We start from the raw sequence: 19,586 nt of genomic DNA, 5'->3' as shown, positions 1-19,586 counted from the left end.
TCCGCTCCAGGTATTTGTTTTTCTATTTTTTCAAATGCCATAATGATAATCCCCACATCACTCCCTTTCCAGTGAATAATAAGGCTTCATAATGTGAACATCTCAATTATTGTTCCTATCATTTTTGTCTCACCACCAGAAGTGAAGGCGAGACTAGGGGTGTTGCAAGAAAATATTTGCGATCAATTGCAAATATTCTGTCACAATTTCACAACTGACAGATCAACATTAGCTATTTGAGTATAGCAAATCAGATTAAACTTCTTGTTTCAAGGAGCAGATTGGCAATCAATCACTAATTTGCAATTAATTGCAAGACACATGATTGATTTAGGAACCAAAAATAGACTTGCAATTGATCGAAAGTTTCTTGCAACACCCGCTGTTACATCAAGAAAATCGGTGGCCCAGGGCCTGCCTCGGGTACAGCAAAGAAATCCGATTTACACTTCCCAAACCAACCTCGGGCCACCTTTTAACAAACCTACCCAAGACCATCTCCAGAGGTAGTCATGGGCAGGGCCCGGACTGGCCCCAGTCCACTGATTTTAGATGTAAAGGCAAACCTTCCTCGAACCTGCCTCGGTCTGTTCGCCAGCTGTTGCAAATTACGCAGAATAAGGAGAAAAAAAGGAGGAAGAAGGAGAAGAAGAAAAAGAAGATGTAGAAGAAGAAGGAGAAAAAGAAGGAGGAGAATAGGAAGAAAAAGAGGAAGAAGGAGAAGAGGAAAAGGAGGAGAAGAAGAAGAAGAAGAGGAAGAGGAGGAGGAAGAAGAGAAAGGAGAAGAAAAAGAGAAATGAGAGAGGAAGTTCTATGAAGAAAGAGAAGAAAAGGGCTCAAAGGAGAAGAAGGAAAAGAAGAACTATGGGGAGTGGAAATTGGAATACAAAGTGTAGTGTATAAGATAATATTGCATTAAAGGCATAAAAAATTACTTCAGTACAATAATAACCAAACTTATACATCAAAAAAGCCAGATGAGTGATTTTTTCATGAGACATTATATTATATCTGATTTGATGCACGACAATAAACCGAGAAAAACATGTTATAAAAAAAAAATCTATTTGGTCCCATGTAGCTCGACCCTTCCATCCGCGTTCTGAAGAGGGGAGGAAAAATGCTATGATGTAAACATGCACATTTAGGGACCAGGTCCATTCGTGAAGCTAATACACTTAATCCTCGTCAAGGTTGCAACTGGACTCGTGCTGGCCACAGGCCACCAATTTTTAGATGTAACAGGAGTCTAAGTTTATGTGCCACTTTTTTTTTACCCCAGAATCATGATTAGAAAGACTTTTCTGCAGAATCATAGTTGTGTTTAGTCAAAAGTAAAAGTAAAGATGTTTCAAATCACAAACATGAAACAACACAGAAAAGGGCAGTATAACTTGGAAAGACGATTTTGCAGAATCACGTTCGAAAATAAACGTAACAGTAATTTGAATCGTGATTCTATGACATTGTGTGATTTGTGTCACCCTGTTTCCTTGTTCATGTCATACTGTGCGGTGCCAATGGTATTCTTTGCTTTTGTTTTTCAAAGTAGATGTACACATGTATTGCAAATTGATGTGTATCTTTTGCAATTAAACCCACATTGAAGTTGACCTATAATTCCTCAGTCAAACTGTGCAATACGATGCACACTGCCAGGCTCGAAGTTGGGGAGAAATGGCATTGGAGAGAGGGTCAACTAAACCCTGATCCTTTAGTTATTGTGATTTAGGTTTGTGTTTTGACTGTTGAATCATGATTCATGTTTGTGATTCTTTGAGGTTGTATAAAATGCTTCCTAAGGTTATGCAAATGTTGTCCGTTCGTCATCGACCGTGTGTTGTGATAGAAAGTTACTTGTGCTTGTGTTAATGCACATTTTCAGTCATCTTGATCCTACCAGCATATATTGAAGGATATGTGATGTGTATCATATATCTTGATAATCTCTTAAATTATCCAGGTTTACGATTAAAGTGTTCTGCAGTCGACCATGTTAGCAGAGAACACAAGTATAGTATGTTTATTACTTGTTCACTTATTTTTCATAGTATTTTTAGAAACTATGCCTATGGGGTCTATTGTAATGGACTGATTTTGTTGGGTCCTTTTCTCTGCAGTCTGCACATATCATGCACTTTCGACTGCAAGCATCTTTTACATGCACATTGAAATTGGGACCTTTCACAACATATTCCAGGATTGAAATCACTTTTTTCTAGGGAGCCATTTAAAAACAAATTTGAGAGCCATTTTTCATTTTATCAGAGCCAATTTGTTCAGTATATTCCAGTCTTCCTGAGCCATTTTTGTTTCATGATTTCACATATCAGTTTTTCCTGCTTGTTTACAAATCCATTTCATTTAACATTTGATTGTTTGTATCTCATGGAGGCCTTAATTAACTGGACATGCTGGAAAGTGGACAGGGCCAACATCATTGTCTATCAAATTGAATAATTTAATGATGGATGAATCTCGTTAAATTTGAACAGATTTTTACTGATAGGAATCCTTTCCACAATTTTCAGTTTCTTATTTGATAAAAACTCATGTGAAAATGATTTTTAAATATTCAGTGCATTACAGCCTGATAGCTATTAAACATTAGAGTCATGCGACTGAAATTTGACATGTCACACTCATTTCACAAGCCAGTTTCATCAATTACCAAAACACACACCAAACACATTGTTTTATACACAGGTACTATATCACGAAAAGCAGTATCGCTCGTTGCTCCCATGTATTTTCAATGCTGACATTTCACATCAAGTGGGAAAAATTTTCAAAGAAAGTCCTGTAAACAAAAATTCAGTTGAATTATATCATGAAATCTTGGTTGATTGGTTCCTTGAGTTGCCCAATTATTTCAATATCCACTACATTTTTTTGTATTATTTCATCCCTGTTTTCACAAACAGTTGAGCTGGAATATTCTAACCAGACAATAGTTTGACCACCCAAAGCTCTGTCTGCATAGAACATTTCGGCATTACTGTTCTCAAGGTGAAATATAGGTAGTTCCATTTTGCTTTCAGATCAACACAATCACCCAAATTCTGGTATATTGTACATAGTACAAGAACTTGTTCAGCGATTAAAATGAAAAGGCCTATCAAGACCATCGTTGCATACGCATTTGGCCCGGTAGACTGACTAGGAACCAATCAGAATCGATCTTTCATATTAGAGATTTTATCATTAACATTTGTATTGAGGGGCCCAGTCATAAAAATTCCTGATAATTATTTTCTGCATTAATACCCACCTGAACCATGCCCTTTAGGGTAACTTCTCAAAGTTTTAAGCAGGTGCAATATAGTCTCAATAGTAGACGAGACACACAATTCAAAATCACTTCCTCAGAAAGCAACTTTAGTACCCTTCCCAAGCATACTCGTTAAGTGGCTGGGATGTGAAAATATGTGGGAAACTACAGTGTGTCCCAGGAAAAAACAAACACTGAGAATAATATATCAGACCTTCAATTACATTACAAATACAATAGACATGTATATGACCTATCATTGTAAAGGTTAGAATCTCTTCTTCTTGGTAGATAACTCCTCATGCAAGCAAGCAATTAAACAGTGAAGAAAGGATACAAAAAGCCACTCAGTGAGTAGTGTCTGAGTTTCAATAAGAAAATCACATATCTAAAAAACCATCTGGTCAAGAAATAAGAAAGCTCTGTTAATTCCAAAAGTTTAATAAAATAAAAACTTTGCACAAGCTATATGGTAAGGAATCATTGGAAACATTTGTGAAATGAAATTAGAGTGTACAAGCATTATTTCTAAGAGACAGAACTTGGATATTTTCAACCATTTTTGTGATTGTGGTATCAAATTAGTATTTTTCACAAGCTTTTTAGACTTGTGATTTTCTTGTTGCAATTCAGATATCACCCACCAAGTAACTTATAATTATCCTTTCATGAAATTGTTTTTACTCACTCTGTGGTAAGTTGTACATTATATAATCCTGTGCTGATCATGGATGGCATCTCAAAGCCCTTTGTATCTCATGGAAAAGGTACTATATATATATATATTATTACAAGTCTGTGTAAAAGTTTTCATAATTTTAATAAGTACCTACTTTTTAGCAGGTATTTTCTTCCTGGAATTTTAGGAGTTCTTTGCTTTCACACAGGTTGAAGCAGATGTGAAATTATTATTCTTACATTGACTTGTTCATGGTTCTTGTGTAGTATTTATATAAATTTCTATAAAATGGAATTTTTCCATTGTAAAAGAGAACTGTTGCTCGGCTAGCGCCATGAGCGTCTACTGACGGTGTGCGCGCTCTACATTATTTATTATTATTATATTTGGTACATAATTGATTGGGATAGATCAGGGTGAATTTATTAATCAGGAAATATTCTAATTGGTCTGAAAGTACCCAAAAATGGAGCATCTCTTGGCTGCACTTAAGATTATCAGCCATCACTGTGTGTATTAAAATTAAAGAATGGTGAGAGTGAGACTATTTGGCCACCCAGTAAGACTTTATTTTAGTTTGAAAATTTGAGGTACTTACTTGTGCGAAATGTGTGACGTCCAGATCGTACCCCTAAAATGTAGAACAACAATTTGAAATTAAGTAGCAGATAGAGAAATGTCAGTGTAATTTAAGAGTTTCAGTAGTACAGAACATGCACAGAAATTGGTTGAGTAGTACTTTACTTTATTGAAAGAAGGATTGCAATGCTACATGTACAGTATCTACTGTGCATGTTCTCTCAATGTACTGATAATTATATGTTACTGACATGACTGTATTGGATGTGAGTGCTCTAGACAAAATGTGACTCATGGTGAAATGTCACTGCATCAGCATATTGTGAGTCACACACTTTCTCCTATATTCAAAGTCTTAAACCTCCATTATTTGTTGTTGGTTTAATACAGTGTCACTGAAAAACATTCTTTAGCATATATTTTTTGAAAGAGAAATTCCGGGGGGGGGGGGGGGGCAGTCAGTATATAATGCATAGTGGGTATGTGCTGCGGAGGGGACCCCCATTTTTACACTCAAATTTCTGTTCCAAGGCATAGCATTTTTGCCTTGTTGAGAAAAAGAAAGAAAGCCGCTCCAAGGCATAGCATTTTCATCTTATCGAGAAAAAAAGAAGAGAGAAATCCGCTCCAAAGCTTCGCATATTTTTTCGTTACGCCACTCCGATCGCATTGAATGAGCTGCAATTTTGGTGAAAAGCGGCCGCAGAGCTCCCCGGTGGAGGCCGCGCTAGCTGCATCATGCACGCATGGCCGTTCCATAGGGATGTATACGCACTCTGACACGCTGGCGATCTGTTCCAAGGACCCCCGTTTTCACAAACATTTATCGTTCCGAAGCCCGTTCTGAGGACCCTCCTTTTTACAATAAGCCCGCTCCAAGACCCCCGTTTTTGTCTTGCCCGCGGCACACCCCCACCACTTTTTTGGTCGAGTGCCCCCCCCTCCCCCCCGGGGAGAAATTTCAGGATTCAAATTTGTGAGAAAATGAAATTCAAATTGATAATTATTGTTAAAAATCAAAGTTGTTGGAACTTTATTGGTTAATAAGAAGAAGATTTCATTGCATACTGTACCATCCACAAACTTGTGGGAAATACTAATACCCTGACTGAGGATATTGTTTAGAAAAAATAATAACAGATTTTCTTTGAGGATTCCATGCGAAACATCTTTAAATAATGGTGAAACTCAAACCTGTACGGCCTGTTATGGTAAAAAATTCTGCACCTTTTTATGTACAGATGATGTGAATCACTGATCGTGTACCCATCCATCTCCCCAGTAGCGTACCTAGGATTTTCCACGGGGGGGGGGGCAAAATTGTTCGCAAAAAATTTGAAAAAAAAGAAAAGGTCTTCATTCACAAATAAAGGATTTCATGCCAGAAAAAAAATTGACAAGTTCTTCAACTTCTCGTCAGGGGGGGGGGCAGGGATACTCCCTTGCATGGGTTGTGACTTGTCAGGGGGGCAGGGATAGGTCCCCTGCATGGTTGTGACTCGTCAGGGGGGCAGTCTGCCCCCCTGTCCCCGTAGGTACGCTAGTGCATCTCCCCTACATTTTGTAGCTGAAATTATTATTGATTTATATCAATAAATCAACTGCTGAACATTTACGTGCAATAGACACAAATACTTTCCTTTCTGAAGTCAAATACTCAAAACATAAAATACATCAATTTAAACATAAAAAGCTTGTGTTGCATTTTTAGATATTTATTCCATTTGCAAGATTGTGGACAGTCACTTGAAGCCAGGGAGGGACTGAAAAGTATTCACTACTGATGAAAAGTATAGAAGATTATAGCCAATGATTTTGTTACATTCATAATGCCCTCAAATGCCTCGATCCACTACGTTCTAGAAGAATACTCCTGCCCCCTTCTATAACTGCAAATGGTAATAACTGTAGAAGACAGAACACTGTAGTATAGTGAACCAGAAACATATTAAGTTTGAACTGCCTGTAGATGTACATGTATGCCCTAGTACCAGCTATGTTTCATATCATTGTTGATCTTCTTTACAGCTTAGTGTAAAGTTTTCCAGGATATTATGGATAGTACCGACTAGTACATCCTACCAGCACAGTTTCCCCATTGCTAAAGATTCACTTTTTAGTAAGGGATTCTTAGACTCATAAAAAATAGATTTTTATATTGAGTATATTAAGTTATAAATTTGTTTTCTACTTGTGTGAAAATTTTTTTAACTGTGGGGGACTATTTCTCATAATAATGATCTATCATCGTGTGTGTTCATCCTAACCGTCATAACAGTCAATTCGGTCTTTAAAAAAAAATTTTGTTAAAACTTTTGTAGAAAAGAACTTTCAAGTCTTACTAAATATAAATTTCTAGGCAGCAGTTTGTTTTAATTTCTAATGTATATGTATATGTGGAGATTTTCATGGCGATTACATACAAATCCCATTGAAAACGAAGACTATAGCAGAGCAATCAACAGCTGCACATATGTAACATGCAAATGCGCTGTCAGCCAAACCGTCATATCTGCATGCATTGACTTTGCATGTGAAAGCGTGATACGTTTCGCTAATCGTGCTTATTGAAAATGCAGTTAGCCATTGTTGTATTCCCTATGGTGCTTGTATGTTTAGGGAAAATTTAAACCACTCAAACCAAAATTACAATCTTGTAGCTCTTTTGCGATGTTTTCTCTGATTCTCAGTTTTGTGTAAATATAAGGATACCAGGGTCATGCAATTATCTTGTTCTTTCTGACCATGTATTTTTCTAGCAATGAAAATATATGGAAATTATAGTAGACTTTGAAGTCGTTTTTATCTGGATAATTAGCCCTGTTGTATCTCTGATATGACCCCGGGGGGGGGGCACTCTACCAAAAAAGTGGTGGGGTGTGCCGCGGGCGAGACAAAAAACGGGGGCCCTGGAGCGGGCTTATTGTAAAAAGGAGGGTCCTCGGAACGGGCTTTGGAACAACAAATGTTTGTGAAAACGGGGGTCCTTGGAACGGATCGCCAGCGTGTGAGTGCGTATATGCATCCCTGTGGAACGGAAATGCGTGCATGATGCAGCTAGCGCGGCCTCCGCCGGGTGTGCTGGCGCAGCTAGAGAGCTGAGGCGATGGTCTGAGAGCGCTCGGCGGCCGCTTTTCACCAAAATTGCAACTCATTGTAGCAAGACAATGCGATCGGATCGGCGCACCGAAAAATATGCGAAGCTTTGGAGCGGATTTCTTGTTTTTTCTCGATAAGAAAAAATGCAATGCCTTGAAGCGGCTTTCTTACTTCTTTTGCTGAAAAAGACAAAAATGCTATGCCTTGGAACGGAAATTTGAGTGTAAAAATGGGGGTCCCCTCCGCGGCACATACCCACTATGCGTTATATACTGAGTGCCCCCCCCCCCCCCCCCCCCCGGATATGACAGTTTTGATGATCCCCAACAATATAATGGGGACTTTCATTATAAAAGCCATGTAAGGTTCTGGATTCCCCTGGAAGCTACAATGAATGTTATTGGAATGGACATCACACCAAAGCTTATGATATCTGAAAGTACCTTTATGGATGATGACTAAGCTATCAGGGGGCCTCTTGCATGTTAAATGTACATAAGGCTGAAATGATGCTTGATATTAACTCACTATTTTGCTTCTAAAACAAATGTTGTCTTGCCTCTTTTGTTTTATTTTTTAGAACACCTTAATTCTACTTTGCTACAGTCCAATTTCGGCTCTTTTCTGATTACTTGTATTTCTTGTATTGTTTAACCCATTGACTATGTAGGTCTGTAATAGGCTGTTTTTTTGCAGGGACCCACAATGTTTCCAGTAGGCAAGTTGCGTGTGGCAGAGCATTTGATTGAATGCTTATTTGTATTGAAATTAGAAAAAAATTGGTACAGAGAAAAATCGGACAAGTATAAAATTGATGCTAAAAAGTTCATCAAAATTGTATGTAAAATAAGTTATTACTCAAAGTTTTGTTTTTCATCACAAAACATGATTACATGTACATAAACTCCTCAAAAAAAGTTTGGAAATCTGACTTTGACCAATAATCCCTCCTCGGTTTTAGTTAATATCAATGTGTAATTAATAACGATTAATAGAAAATTTAGTTCTCTTTAAAATGATACCCTACATGTACATGATATAATTATCATTCACATGGATGTGCAGTGCCTTGAAATGTAGGGCAAGGTCAAAATTCAAAAGTTGCAAAATGACACAATATGGATAGTCACTGTTCTTTTTTCAGTGGTGATGAGTGAGTTTCTCAGCGTTTTTTTTTTACTTTGATAGATTATTCCTCATCAATTTTAGTAAATATCAATGTTTAATTAATATAAATGAATAAATCATTTAATTTTCTTTAAAATGATACCCTACATGATATGATTATCGTGCACATGGAGGTGCAGTGCCTTGAAATATGGGGCAAGGTCAAAATTCAAAAGTTGCAAAATGACACAATATTGAAAGTCACTGATCTTTTTCAGTGGTGATGAGTGAGTTTCTCAGCGGTTTCTTTTAATTGTTTTCATGCACCTTAACATCAACATTAACATGGAATCAAACACACCTCTACATAAGCAAAAAAATAACAAACAAACATGCATGGGTATTTCAAACCACGACTCAAACCATGTTATTTCACACCCCTTTCAGTTCCTCGCTGGCCCTGGCCAGGCCCGGGCTAAGTCGTAAAATTTTGAGTTTATGAATGGCGCGGGCCAAAATAGCCCGCGCCAGGCCCGGGCTATTTTGGTGCTGCTTTTATCAGCACCAGACCAGCGCCAGGCCCGCACCAGGCGCCGACCAAAGAGTTTATGAACGGATAGCAGCACCAGGCCCTGGCCAAAATTCCTCACACGGTCAAAGGTCACACAATTCTGGCCGTGCCTCCGCATCGCGTGTACATCAAATTTACCGCGCGAATATTCAGCGAATACGGAGCACTTCCGCTCTGTATATGGCGTGTTCAGTTACCATGACAGTTTGCCCTTACGTGCCCGAGTTTTTGAATGGGTGATCGTAAAAGTGGCGCGGCTCTGCTATAGTTACTGAAAGCATTTTTTATCGCTTGGTGCGGACTATTTTAGCGCGGGCCTGGTACGGACCAAAAAATCATGAGTTACTGAAAACGGCATCACAGTACCATCACTACAGAAGAAGGGGCTTGAGTTGAATGGATTTTCATCTCTATCGTCACAGACAAAAGAATCATGTTCTGTATTGACCCATCATGACAATTTCTGCTCGTTTTGCAGCTTCTCAATTTCCACCACTTTTGAATCTTGCTCTGTTTGTGATGGCATGATCATAACAAGCATGGTATCATTTTAAAGAGAATTAAATGATCTTTTGAATGATATCAAATATGCATTGTGTAAGATTGGGATTTAGGAGAAATTAATGGTCAAACTCGGATTTCCAAACCTTTTTTTGAGGGGTTTATATGTACATTCTGGTCAGGATACAAATGCAGGAGCAAGTGTTGTCACTCACCCACACACTTGAAATATTAATAAATTGTTTCATATTTACCAAGGGCAATTGAAACTCATTAAGTGAATAATTGTCAATTTGATAATTTTTAGAGAAAAGTGAAATATTTGATAAAATAAAGTCAAAAAGGAAATAGTGGGTGTGTGGTATTGTTGTTGGCTCTCTTTTTTGCAGACCAACTGTACACTGTTTTCGTGAACAATGTCATTACCGGTATTTCATTTTACATCCAATTAGAATTCTTTTCGGTTAACTTGCTTAGGAGCCATAGCAAAATTAAGTCCTAATGAAAGGACCTGATTAATTTTCAGTGTCATGCTTATTTGATTTTTCTCCAATATTCAAACCAACTTTTGATGGGATGTCTCCACACTTTTTCTTTAGCCATCTCAGATAACAAATTCAAAACTCTGTTGTCTCTTTGTCTATTAGGTTGTGGTTTTATTGGGAGGAACTTTGTGCATTATTTGGTGAGCAAAGACTTAGCAGCGAAGGCAAGTATAGCTACAATTTCTATTTATATTTTTAAAAGGAAAATGTAATACATAATGTACATTTTGATAGTGATAGTGAAATAGAAGAGATGTTTAGATATTGCCATATTATGTGCACACCAAATTGGCCAAATGAGGATTTACTTACATGTACCTGATATTAATTTTTACAAATAAAGTTGGTCACAAAAAATAAGCTAATAAACATGTACAGTACACTGTAAGGACAAAGGTGTATGATGTTTGCATTTATTCCCCCCCCCTCCCCAAAAAATAAATGAATAAAAGAATTAAGAAAATAAATGAATGGATGGATAGATGGATAATATATAAATAAGTAATAAATAAATAAACAAATAAATACAGACAGACATTAAAAGTTAAAATAAAATAAAAATATCTAAAGTTGCTTGCTAGGGGATGTAGAATCTGATAGAGTTATTACATAGCATTTTCAATGCCATCTGAGTACTTGGAATAATATGAGATAAACAGTGTTGCATACACCAGTCAGTATGACTGTGAGAATGACTGTGAAATTAATAATAGCTGGCAGTAAGCTGTGAGGGTCTTCAATTATGAGGCCCAAACCTACTAGGGGTTCTACTGGTTGATTATTAGAACAGAGTTTAAAGGGAAGTATGTGTTCATTCCTATAAAACCTGCTAAATAATAAGTGAGACAAAATGGTGACAGTTGAAAATGAATGTTGCATATATGTATGTGGTATAATATACAAATAAACCACAAAAATGTTACATATCCATAGAAATATAATAGAAATTAAGATTGATGAAAAATTTCACAAGCTTGTTATCACATGCAGTTACTAAAACCCACAGTATCTAAGCTATGTATTTCAATTTTTCCATTAAATGCAATTTATATGAGGATGAAATTCTCCCCAAGATTTGACTCAAATTCTGATGTGATTATATAGATCTCCGACCAGACAACTTGTGTTTAATACAAGGGTGGAAATTATCCAACTAGTTTCTTTATACATAAAATGACATATATTGTATACAGTATTAAGTACGTGTTTGCAATCTTGTTTTGTTTTTACATGCCTTCTTATTGTTATATTTAAGATTGAACTAAATAGTAATTAGTCTTTGTATGATATCTGAAGCGAGATCACTTATCAACAATTTGCTTCTTTCTTGTCAGAGTTTGTCAAAAAACCTATAGCAGCTTTTAATTCACCCTCCCTGTGAATGAATTAATTAAGAAACAGATGTTTTACACACTGTACTTGACTTATTTACCAGGTAATTACCTGTAGTTTCAAATTGCCTTGTTAATGAAGCTTAAGTAGTTATTGATTTTCAGGAGCATGCATGACAAGAGTTATGATGTGTTGTAGTAATTATAGCAATATGGAGTAATTGTCTGTTTCAATATGATATTACTGAAGGCTTTCACACCCTTATGATATAGAGATTTTGGGTTCTGTATTATGATAATTTATAACATTATTTCAAAATGGGTAGTTAGTGATATATGCATGCATACATGTAGACCAGAAATAAAGTAAAGAATGATTGTTTACACCACAGTTTGAAATTTCACGATGAATTTTGTAGTGGGATGTTCATGTTGGTAATGTCAATGAATTTAACATTCATAATACAGGCTCTGTTTCATAATCTTAGGATTGGTCTAGTTTATGCTTGTTCTATTGGAGAGACAGAATCAGCGCTTTTAAATGTTGTTTTAGAATGTCAATCCCAATCATGGTTCTGGGAGTGCTGTTTATGCTTCATTTTTCAGAGGCGAAATTGCAATCTGCAGCTGGCTTTACATCATAATTTTTGTCTCACCTGCATAGCAGAGTGAGACTATAGGCGCCGCTTTTCCGACGGCGGCGGCGGCGTCAACATCAAATCTTGACCTGAGGTTAAGTTTTTGAAATGACATCATAACTTAGAAAGTATATGGACCTAGTTCATGAAACTTGGCCATAAGGTTAATCAAGTATTACTGAACATCCTATTAGAGTTTCATGTCACATGACCAAGGTCAAAGGTCATTTAGGGTCAATGAACTTAGACCATGTTGGAGGAATCAACATCAAAATCTTAACCTGAGGTTAAGTTTTTGAAATGTCATCATAACTTAGAAAATATATGGACCTAGTTCATGAAACTTGGACATACATGTAAGGTTAATCAAGTATCACTGAACATCCTGCATGAGTTTCACGTCACATGACCAAGGTCAAAGGTCATTTAGGGTCAATGAACTTTGGCCGAATTGGGGGTATCTGTTGAATTCCCATCATAACTTTGAATATTTATGGATCTGATTCATGAAACTTGGACATAATAGTAATCAAGCATCACTGAACATTTTGTGCAAGTTTCAGGTCTCATGATTAAGGTCAAAGGTCATTTAAGGTCAATGAACTTTGGCCGAATCGGGGGTATCTGTTGAATTACCATCATAACTTTGAAAGGTTATTGGTCTAGTTCGTTAAACTTGGACATTAGAGTAATCAAGTATCACTGAACATCCTGTGCGCATTTCAGGTCACATGACCAAGGTCAAAGGTCAATGAACTTTGGCCGAATTGGGTGTATCTGTTGAATTACCATCATAACTTTAAAATTTTATGGATCTGATTCATGAAACTTGTACATAAGAGTAATCAAGTATCACTGAACATCCTGTGCGAGTTTCAGGTCACATGATCAAGGTCAAAGGTCATATAAGGTCAATGAACTTTGGCCACATTGGGGGTATTTGTTGAATAACCATCATATCTCTGTAAGTTTATTGGTCTAGTTCATAAAAAGTGGACATAAGAGTAACCATGTATCACTGAACATCTTGTGCGAGTTAGAGTAGTTTTCAAAGTCAGCACTGCTGCTATATTGAACCGCGTGATGCAGGTGAGACGGCCAGAGGCATTCCACTTGTTTATGTTGTTTGAAGGTTTGCATGGTGGCATGTACAATTGCTGATGTGGTTTACGGTACACCATGTGGAGTGTTATAGAAACAGTGGATAGAAGAAGAGAAGAAGTGGATAGGCGAGAAAGTGGAGATTTGAGAGTAGGGTATTCTTTCTGGAAAATAGTCCTGAAAAAGACTGTAAACCAGAAGGAATCTTGAGTGAGAACAGCTTGAGAAGTAGAGCTGATGAGGAGATGCTGGCGTAAGTCGGCGAGTAGAGATGATGAGTAGTAGAGAGACTCTTTTTTTTTACTATTCGGACAGGTTGACTGTCCGTCTTCAGTCCATCAGCCAGCATCTCCTCATCAGCTCTACTACTCAAGCTGTTGTCACTCAAGATTTCTTCTGGTTTACAGTCCTTTTCAGGACTATTTTCAAGAAAGAATACTCTACTCTCAAATCTCCACTTTCTCGCCTATCCACTTCTTCTCTTCTTCTATCCATTGTTTCTATAACACTCCACATGGTGTACTGTAAACCACATCAGCAATCATAATTTTTGTTGAGCAGTAAAGCGAGGTCAAATTGGAAGCGCCCTTTTTCGACAGTTTATTCCCCAAGTGTTGTTATGGTTGACTATTTTAACTTTGAACAATTTCCGATCTTTTATTAATTGCATGGAGTAACTTGACATAGCCACCATGGTAAGGATAATAGTAAGACAAAATAAACTACCGTATATGTAGGCCTATACATAAAAAAATAATGAGACATCAATTTGTTTATAAAAAATGCTTCCGGGGCTTCTGGCTCACCAATGTCTCCTCATCATGACTCATGTTCCATTTTTTTTTAATCCCTCAACATTCATCATGATGACAAATTAGAGGAGTAGTAATAGTGAGAGTACTTAATTTTCATAATCACACATGCAAATGTACATTTGCTGTTATTAGAACCAGGGAGAGGTAATTCTGTGGGAGAAGCTCCCTGCTAGAGCCATGGGACTGTATTTGCCCACAGATTTTCATATCACCGAATTTTACCAAATGACGTAATTTAGGGGGGATTGGGGTTAGTTGGAACGCGGGGTAAGTTGAAATGTTCATTGTAATTTTCTTCAACACCTATAAATAAATTTATGCAATACTGCTCTCTATTTATTGCCATTTATCAGCAGTCGTCCATTATATTACAGACAACACATGTGCAACAAGCCTGATGAAATTTGAAAGGAATGTTTGTGTTTTCACCTTCTAAGTATTTTTTTTCTTTCAGAAATAATTTATTATCTCAGAGAAGTTAATAAATAAAGTTAGCCAGTTTGGGGGTATAATACACTTATACCAAGCTACAAAATAAAGTTATGAATATGCCATGGTGAAGTCACTGTTTGAAGGGGCTATTTGGAACAGCAAATTTGTTGGTTCAAAATCGTAACTGCAACCATAGATCTGTAGTAGCTCCATGCTGCAACATATTTTAAAAAAATCAAATGCACACAAATGCAGAATTCTACTACACTGTGCATGTTAGCTTGCGTAAGTAGCTGTATATCATATGTATAGAAAACATAAAGTTCAACAAATCAGAATACATACCTTTAATATTTTTAACTTGAAAAAATATTAATGTTTTGTATAATATACACCTTTAATATTTTGAACTTGAAAACATATTAAAGGTGTGTATTCGGATTTGTTGAACTATATGTTTTCTATACACGTGTAGTTTTAGTAAAATTTTTAGTTGACAATGCAGTGTTCCAACTTACCCCATTCCATGTTCCAACCTACCTTGTATACGGAATAAGTTGGAACAGTTTAGATGGTCTTGTTCAGGTGGATTTTTTCAGTAACCATCATCAAGATAAAGGATTTTATGGGTACATTTGTAGTCCTTAGATATATGCTTTAAGCTGATATATTGATTGTTTCTTGAATAAAATCTATCAGGACTAACACCCATTTTTGTCAAAAATGTTCCAGCTACCGTAACCCAATCTCCCCAAACAATTTTATGATCATCATCCTTTTTATACTTCCCTAGAATCCCTGATTTTGGTCAAACAAAGTTTTGAAACACACCTCTTTTGTAAGATTATGATCGGCATTCTGAAAAGGTGTTTGAATGAAAGCAAGCATGGACGCAACCATGTTTGGACTAATCACGTATGAAAACACTGATTCTGGACTGAAAAGTGGAAGCATAAACTTACCCTTGAATTATATTTTGATGGGGGTGTACACGACTCACAAAACTCTGGAATAGGGGTCTAAGACCCCTGTTACATCTGAGAGATTCCCTACCTCGGGTCGGAAAGAAATCAGATGTAAACATCCCAAACCTACCTTGGGCCACCTTTTAGCGAACCTACCCGAGACCACATCCAGAGGTAGTCTCGGGTAGGTATCGGGCCGGCCCCGGTCCACCGATTCATAGATGTAAACGCACACAAGCTTTCGAACCTATTTCGGTCCGTTCGCCAGCTGTCAAATTACGTCATAGCGCGCGCTATCCCCTCCCCAGCCCCGTCGTTCTTCAAATGTTTTTGCGGCATGCGACATGTGAATTGTGATTGATAAAGTCTTTGATTTGAGTGAAAAGAAGCATTTTAAACGTATCCTTTTCAAGTCGATCATATCTTCAACGACTGCTGGGATCATCAGCATTCTTTCAGAATCTCGGGTAACTTCAATTAGCGCATGCGAATTATTCGGAGCCTAGATCGAGAGCGCCTTTTAAAGGTGTTAGCAATCGGATGCCGCTCGAAACAGTACAGATAGGGCGATAGGGGAGGGAATGAACACTGATGTAAACAGACCACATTTCGGACTCGGTCCGTTCGCCAAGCTAATCCACCAATAATCCAGTCAAGGTTGCAAGTGGACTCGGTCAGGTCTTGGGTAGGAAACTTTCAGATGTAACAGGGGTCTAAGGAACTGACGGCAAGGGTACAATATGAACACTTGGGAACTAGGACAGTGTGAAAAACAGGGTCTATGGAATTGGATCGCGGTACTACTAGGTACGGTGCACGCTAGCGCTATGCATGTGGGTGCAAGCCATGCATGGTGCTAGCGGCTTTGTATAGAGGGAATATGAAGCGGCGCGTGCAGCTAGCTTTACGGTGCTCACGCTGGACAATTTAGGCAGGGCCGGAAAATGGAAATTTTGTCATTTTGAGTATCTAGAGAACTGAAAATTAAGTCTGAAAAAGGGGGTCATCAAAGGGGCATGTCCCTGTAGCACCAGTATCAAGGAGATTTGAAATGAGATGGATTAACAGCTAATAAAATCTCTTTGAACAAGGTTAAAAGCCGCCAGCAGAAAGTATGTCAGGCATGCACTTTGCTCAACATCTCTTGCAATTGTGTAGACAAATGATTCCCGCATGACACCGCAGCTATAGGTCATACATAAAGGGAAATATGCTTTTGTGATGATAATTACTTTTTTGCCGCATCTTGGTCTGGTTATATCATATATGTGTAGTAAATAATTCGGAGGCATTCAAAATAAACTATGCAATATGTCCTGAAATATGACTCAAATTTGCTCGACTAGGCATGTGCGGGCACTCATCTGGCATATACAGTAATGAACAACAATATTCTACAGACCACATTTGAAATTTTCACTCGCCGCAAACAATCAGAAAAGTGTTAAAATCTGGTTTCAGTTAAGATCAAATTCTTTCTTTTTCACTAATTACAGGTTAATTGATATAATCTGGGCAAATATATATCTCGTCATAATAGTGCTTGGTTATTTATGTTTTGTCATGCATTCAAATTTCAGTTTGTTTATTAATAGGAAAGATGGAAAATTGATACAAATGGATATTCGTAAAATCTCACCCCTCTGCTTTCTTCACTGAAACTGGCGGTTTCGAAGGCGGACATCAAAAGGTCCATTATGCCGTTCTTTCTTTTGTGCTTCTTTAGAAATTAAAATCTGCTTGAATAAATTTGTTGCCTGTTGGAACTCCAGTCATAGAATCTTCTTGTTCAGATGCACTTTGTTAGCTCTGTTTGTAGTGCAATGTTCTGTTGTTCCTGCATTATAGTTCCCCCTCAAAAAAGATATGACAAAATATGCATTGATGAACGTTGAGCACTGTAGTGATGGCCATTGGAAGGGGGCATATTCATAAAATTGCTGCAACATTTATGTTTTTTTGGGGGGGACGGTACATTACCTGTTTACATAAACCAGGTTAAAGGTGGCCAGATGCTCTGGGTTGAAAATATAAATAAAGTAAAATTCAAAGCAAAATGTTGAAAATTTTATTAAAATCGGATAACGAAAGTTATTGAATTTAAAGTTTATCAATATCTTGCGAAAACAAATATATGCATGTTGTCATGAATATTCATTAGGTAGGCTGATGATGTCACATCCTTACTTTCCTTTTTCTTATGTTCTATGACATGAAATCATAATTGTTTCATTTTCCATACATGTGTGAATGATGTGTCTCCATTATAATGAAATAAGTTGCAGCAATAAATCAGTTGTCAATCGAATAAACCTAATTTCATATAATAAAATACAAAAGAACAAGGGGGATATGACATCAGCCAACCTAATGAATATTCATGAAGACATGCCTTGAACTGCTTCACCAGAATAATGCAAATCTTTAAAATTTGATAAATTTGTTATATGTGATCCGATTTTGATAAAATTTTCAGCATTTTGCTCTGTGAATTTTACTCTCTATTTTGAGATATAAATATCTTCAGCCTCAGTATCCCTTTAACAGTACATTTATACTTTATATTTTGTTACAGAATATATGCTTCATTTTCCTCCAAGAGCTTGCATACATGTACATACAAGTAAACAGAAACATTGTGTATTTTTTTATGGAGTCCAAGCTGTACATTGAAATTTGTCAAAGATAAGGTACTGGTATGTATTTATTTTGGTGTAATAATCATATAGGCCAAGGTAATGTACCACTCTCCGTACAATACAAACAATGGGAATCAAATAATAGAGAGGGGGGGGGTTATGACTACATGTAGTTGAATATACATGTACTGGATTCATCTATTGATTATATTGTTCTTTTAAATTAATTTTTCCCTTGTCTAGATCCGTGTGGCTGACAAAACACCTCCTCAGATGGCATGGATGAATGAGAAGCACAAGGTGGGAATTATTTCATATATAGATTGTGAATCGTCTTGCTATTGTTAGGAGAATATTCCTTATTTGTAGTTGGGTAGATGTTTAATCTAGTTCATATTATTTCAGAGGAGATATTAGAAGAAAAACTTCTTTAATGATACATTATATACATTTTACATTGTGATGGTAGAAAATGGTGCATATTCATAGATCGGTCCAAATTTTTGCAAATTCCAATCAAAAGATATGGAAGTTAGTGAATTGTAAAGTTGATAATGTTGGGTGTATACATGTATATGTCTACAATATATCTAGTTCATAATTCTGTGTATCCTAACTTTCGTCTTTCTTATTCAATATTCATGACAATATCGTAAAAAAGAATTGACTTTATGCTCCATATTTTTCTTCTAATCTTAAGGCCAAACTAAGAGGACTATAAAACTACCTCTAGCCTTTGTAAATGTATTGACAATACATTACATGAAACAGTTGTTTTAAGAGAATCTAACATTAAAACTAAATTAATGATATCAAAATACCAAACATGTTTTACCTCATAAGCTTGGTGTCAATTATGTGTGTATACAATTCCATAACTGAAAATCATGATTTCACTTGCAGAGGTTGAGAGATGAATACGTCTATGGTCATAGATAGTTCATGTACAATGAACAATTCTCCTTGAGAAGAAATTGATATTTCCAATCATCTTATTGTCATAAGAATGAGAAGCAAGCATGAAATCTCAAAGTAAATTTAAAGTGATAATCCAGTTTATTCTTTGATTTTAATATTCTATGAATTTCACTATCCTGTTTTCCACTTCTATCAAGGCTAACTGATCATCTGGTTGTACTTTATTTGGATATCATTTTTTACTATTCAATTCAATTCAGTTGCTATTCAATTTATTGACCATTAAAACAGAATATTTACAGAAATAACATGATACCAACAAAATATTACAAAAAAAAGTTACAAGTTACTTAATGGTCTGGACCCCTAGGTAGCAAAACTGCTTGTAGCCAGGG

At 36.7% G+C, this 19,586-nt stretch overlaps 1 protein-coding gene across 1 annotated transcript in view; it reads left to right on the top strand.

The window, feature by feature from the left end:
• LOC121410307 (probable dTDP-glucose 4,6-dehydratase) overlaps positions 1–19,586 on the top strand; it is a 48,991-nt gene that overhangs the window by 7,160 nt on the left and 22,245 nt on the right. Inside the window, exons 2-3 of the mRNA XM_041602304.1 lie at positions 10,455–10,516; positions 18,517–18,573. Of these exons, the coding sequence (XP_041458238.1) occupies positions 10,455–10,516; positions 18,517–18,573 (119 nt within the window). The remainder of the gene's footprint in view (positions 1–10,454; positions 10,517–18,516; positions 18,574–19,586) is intronic.

This window comes from Lytechinus variegatus, chromosome 3, assembly GCF_018143015.1.
Source record: "Lytechinus variegatus isolate NC3 chromosome 3, Lvar_3.0, whole genome shotgun sequence".
In the NCBI taxonomy this organism is placed as follows: domain Eukaryota; kingdom Metazoa; phylum Echinodermata; class Echinoidea; order Temnopleuroida; family Toxopneustidae; genus Lytechinus; species Lytechinus variegatus.
This window is presented reverse-complemented; position numbering and strand designations above follow the sequence as displayed.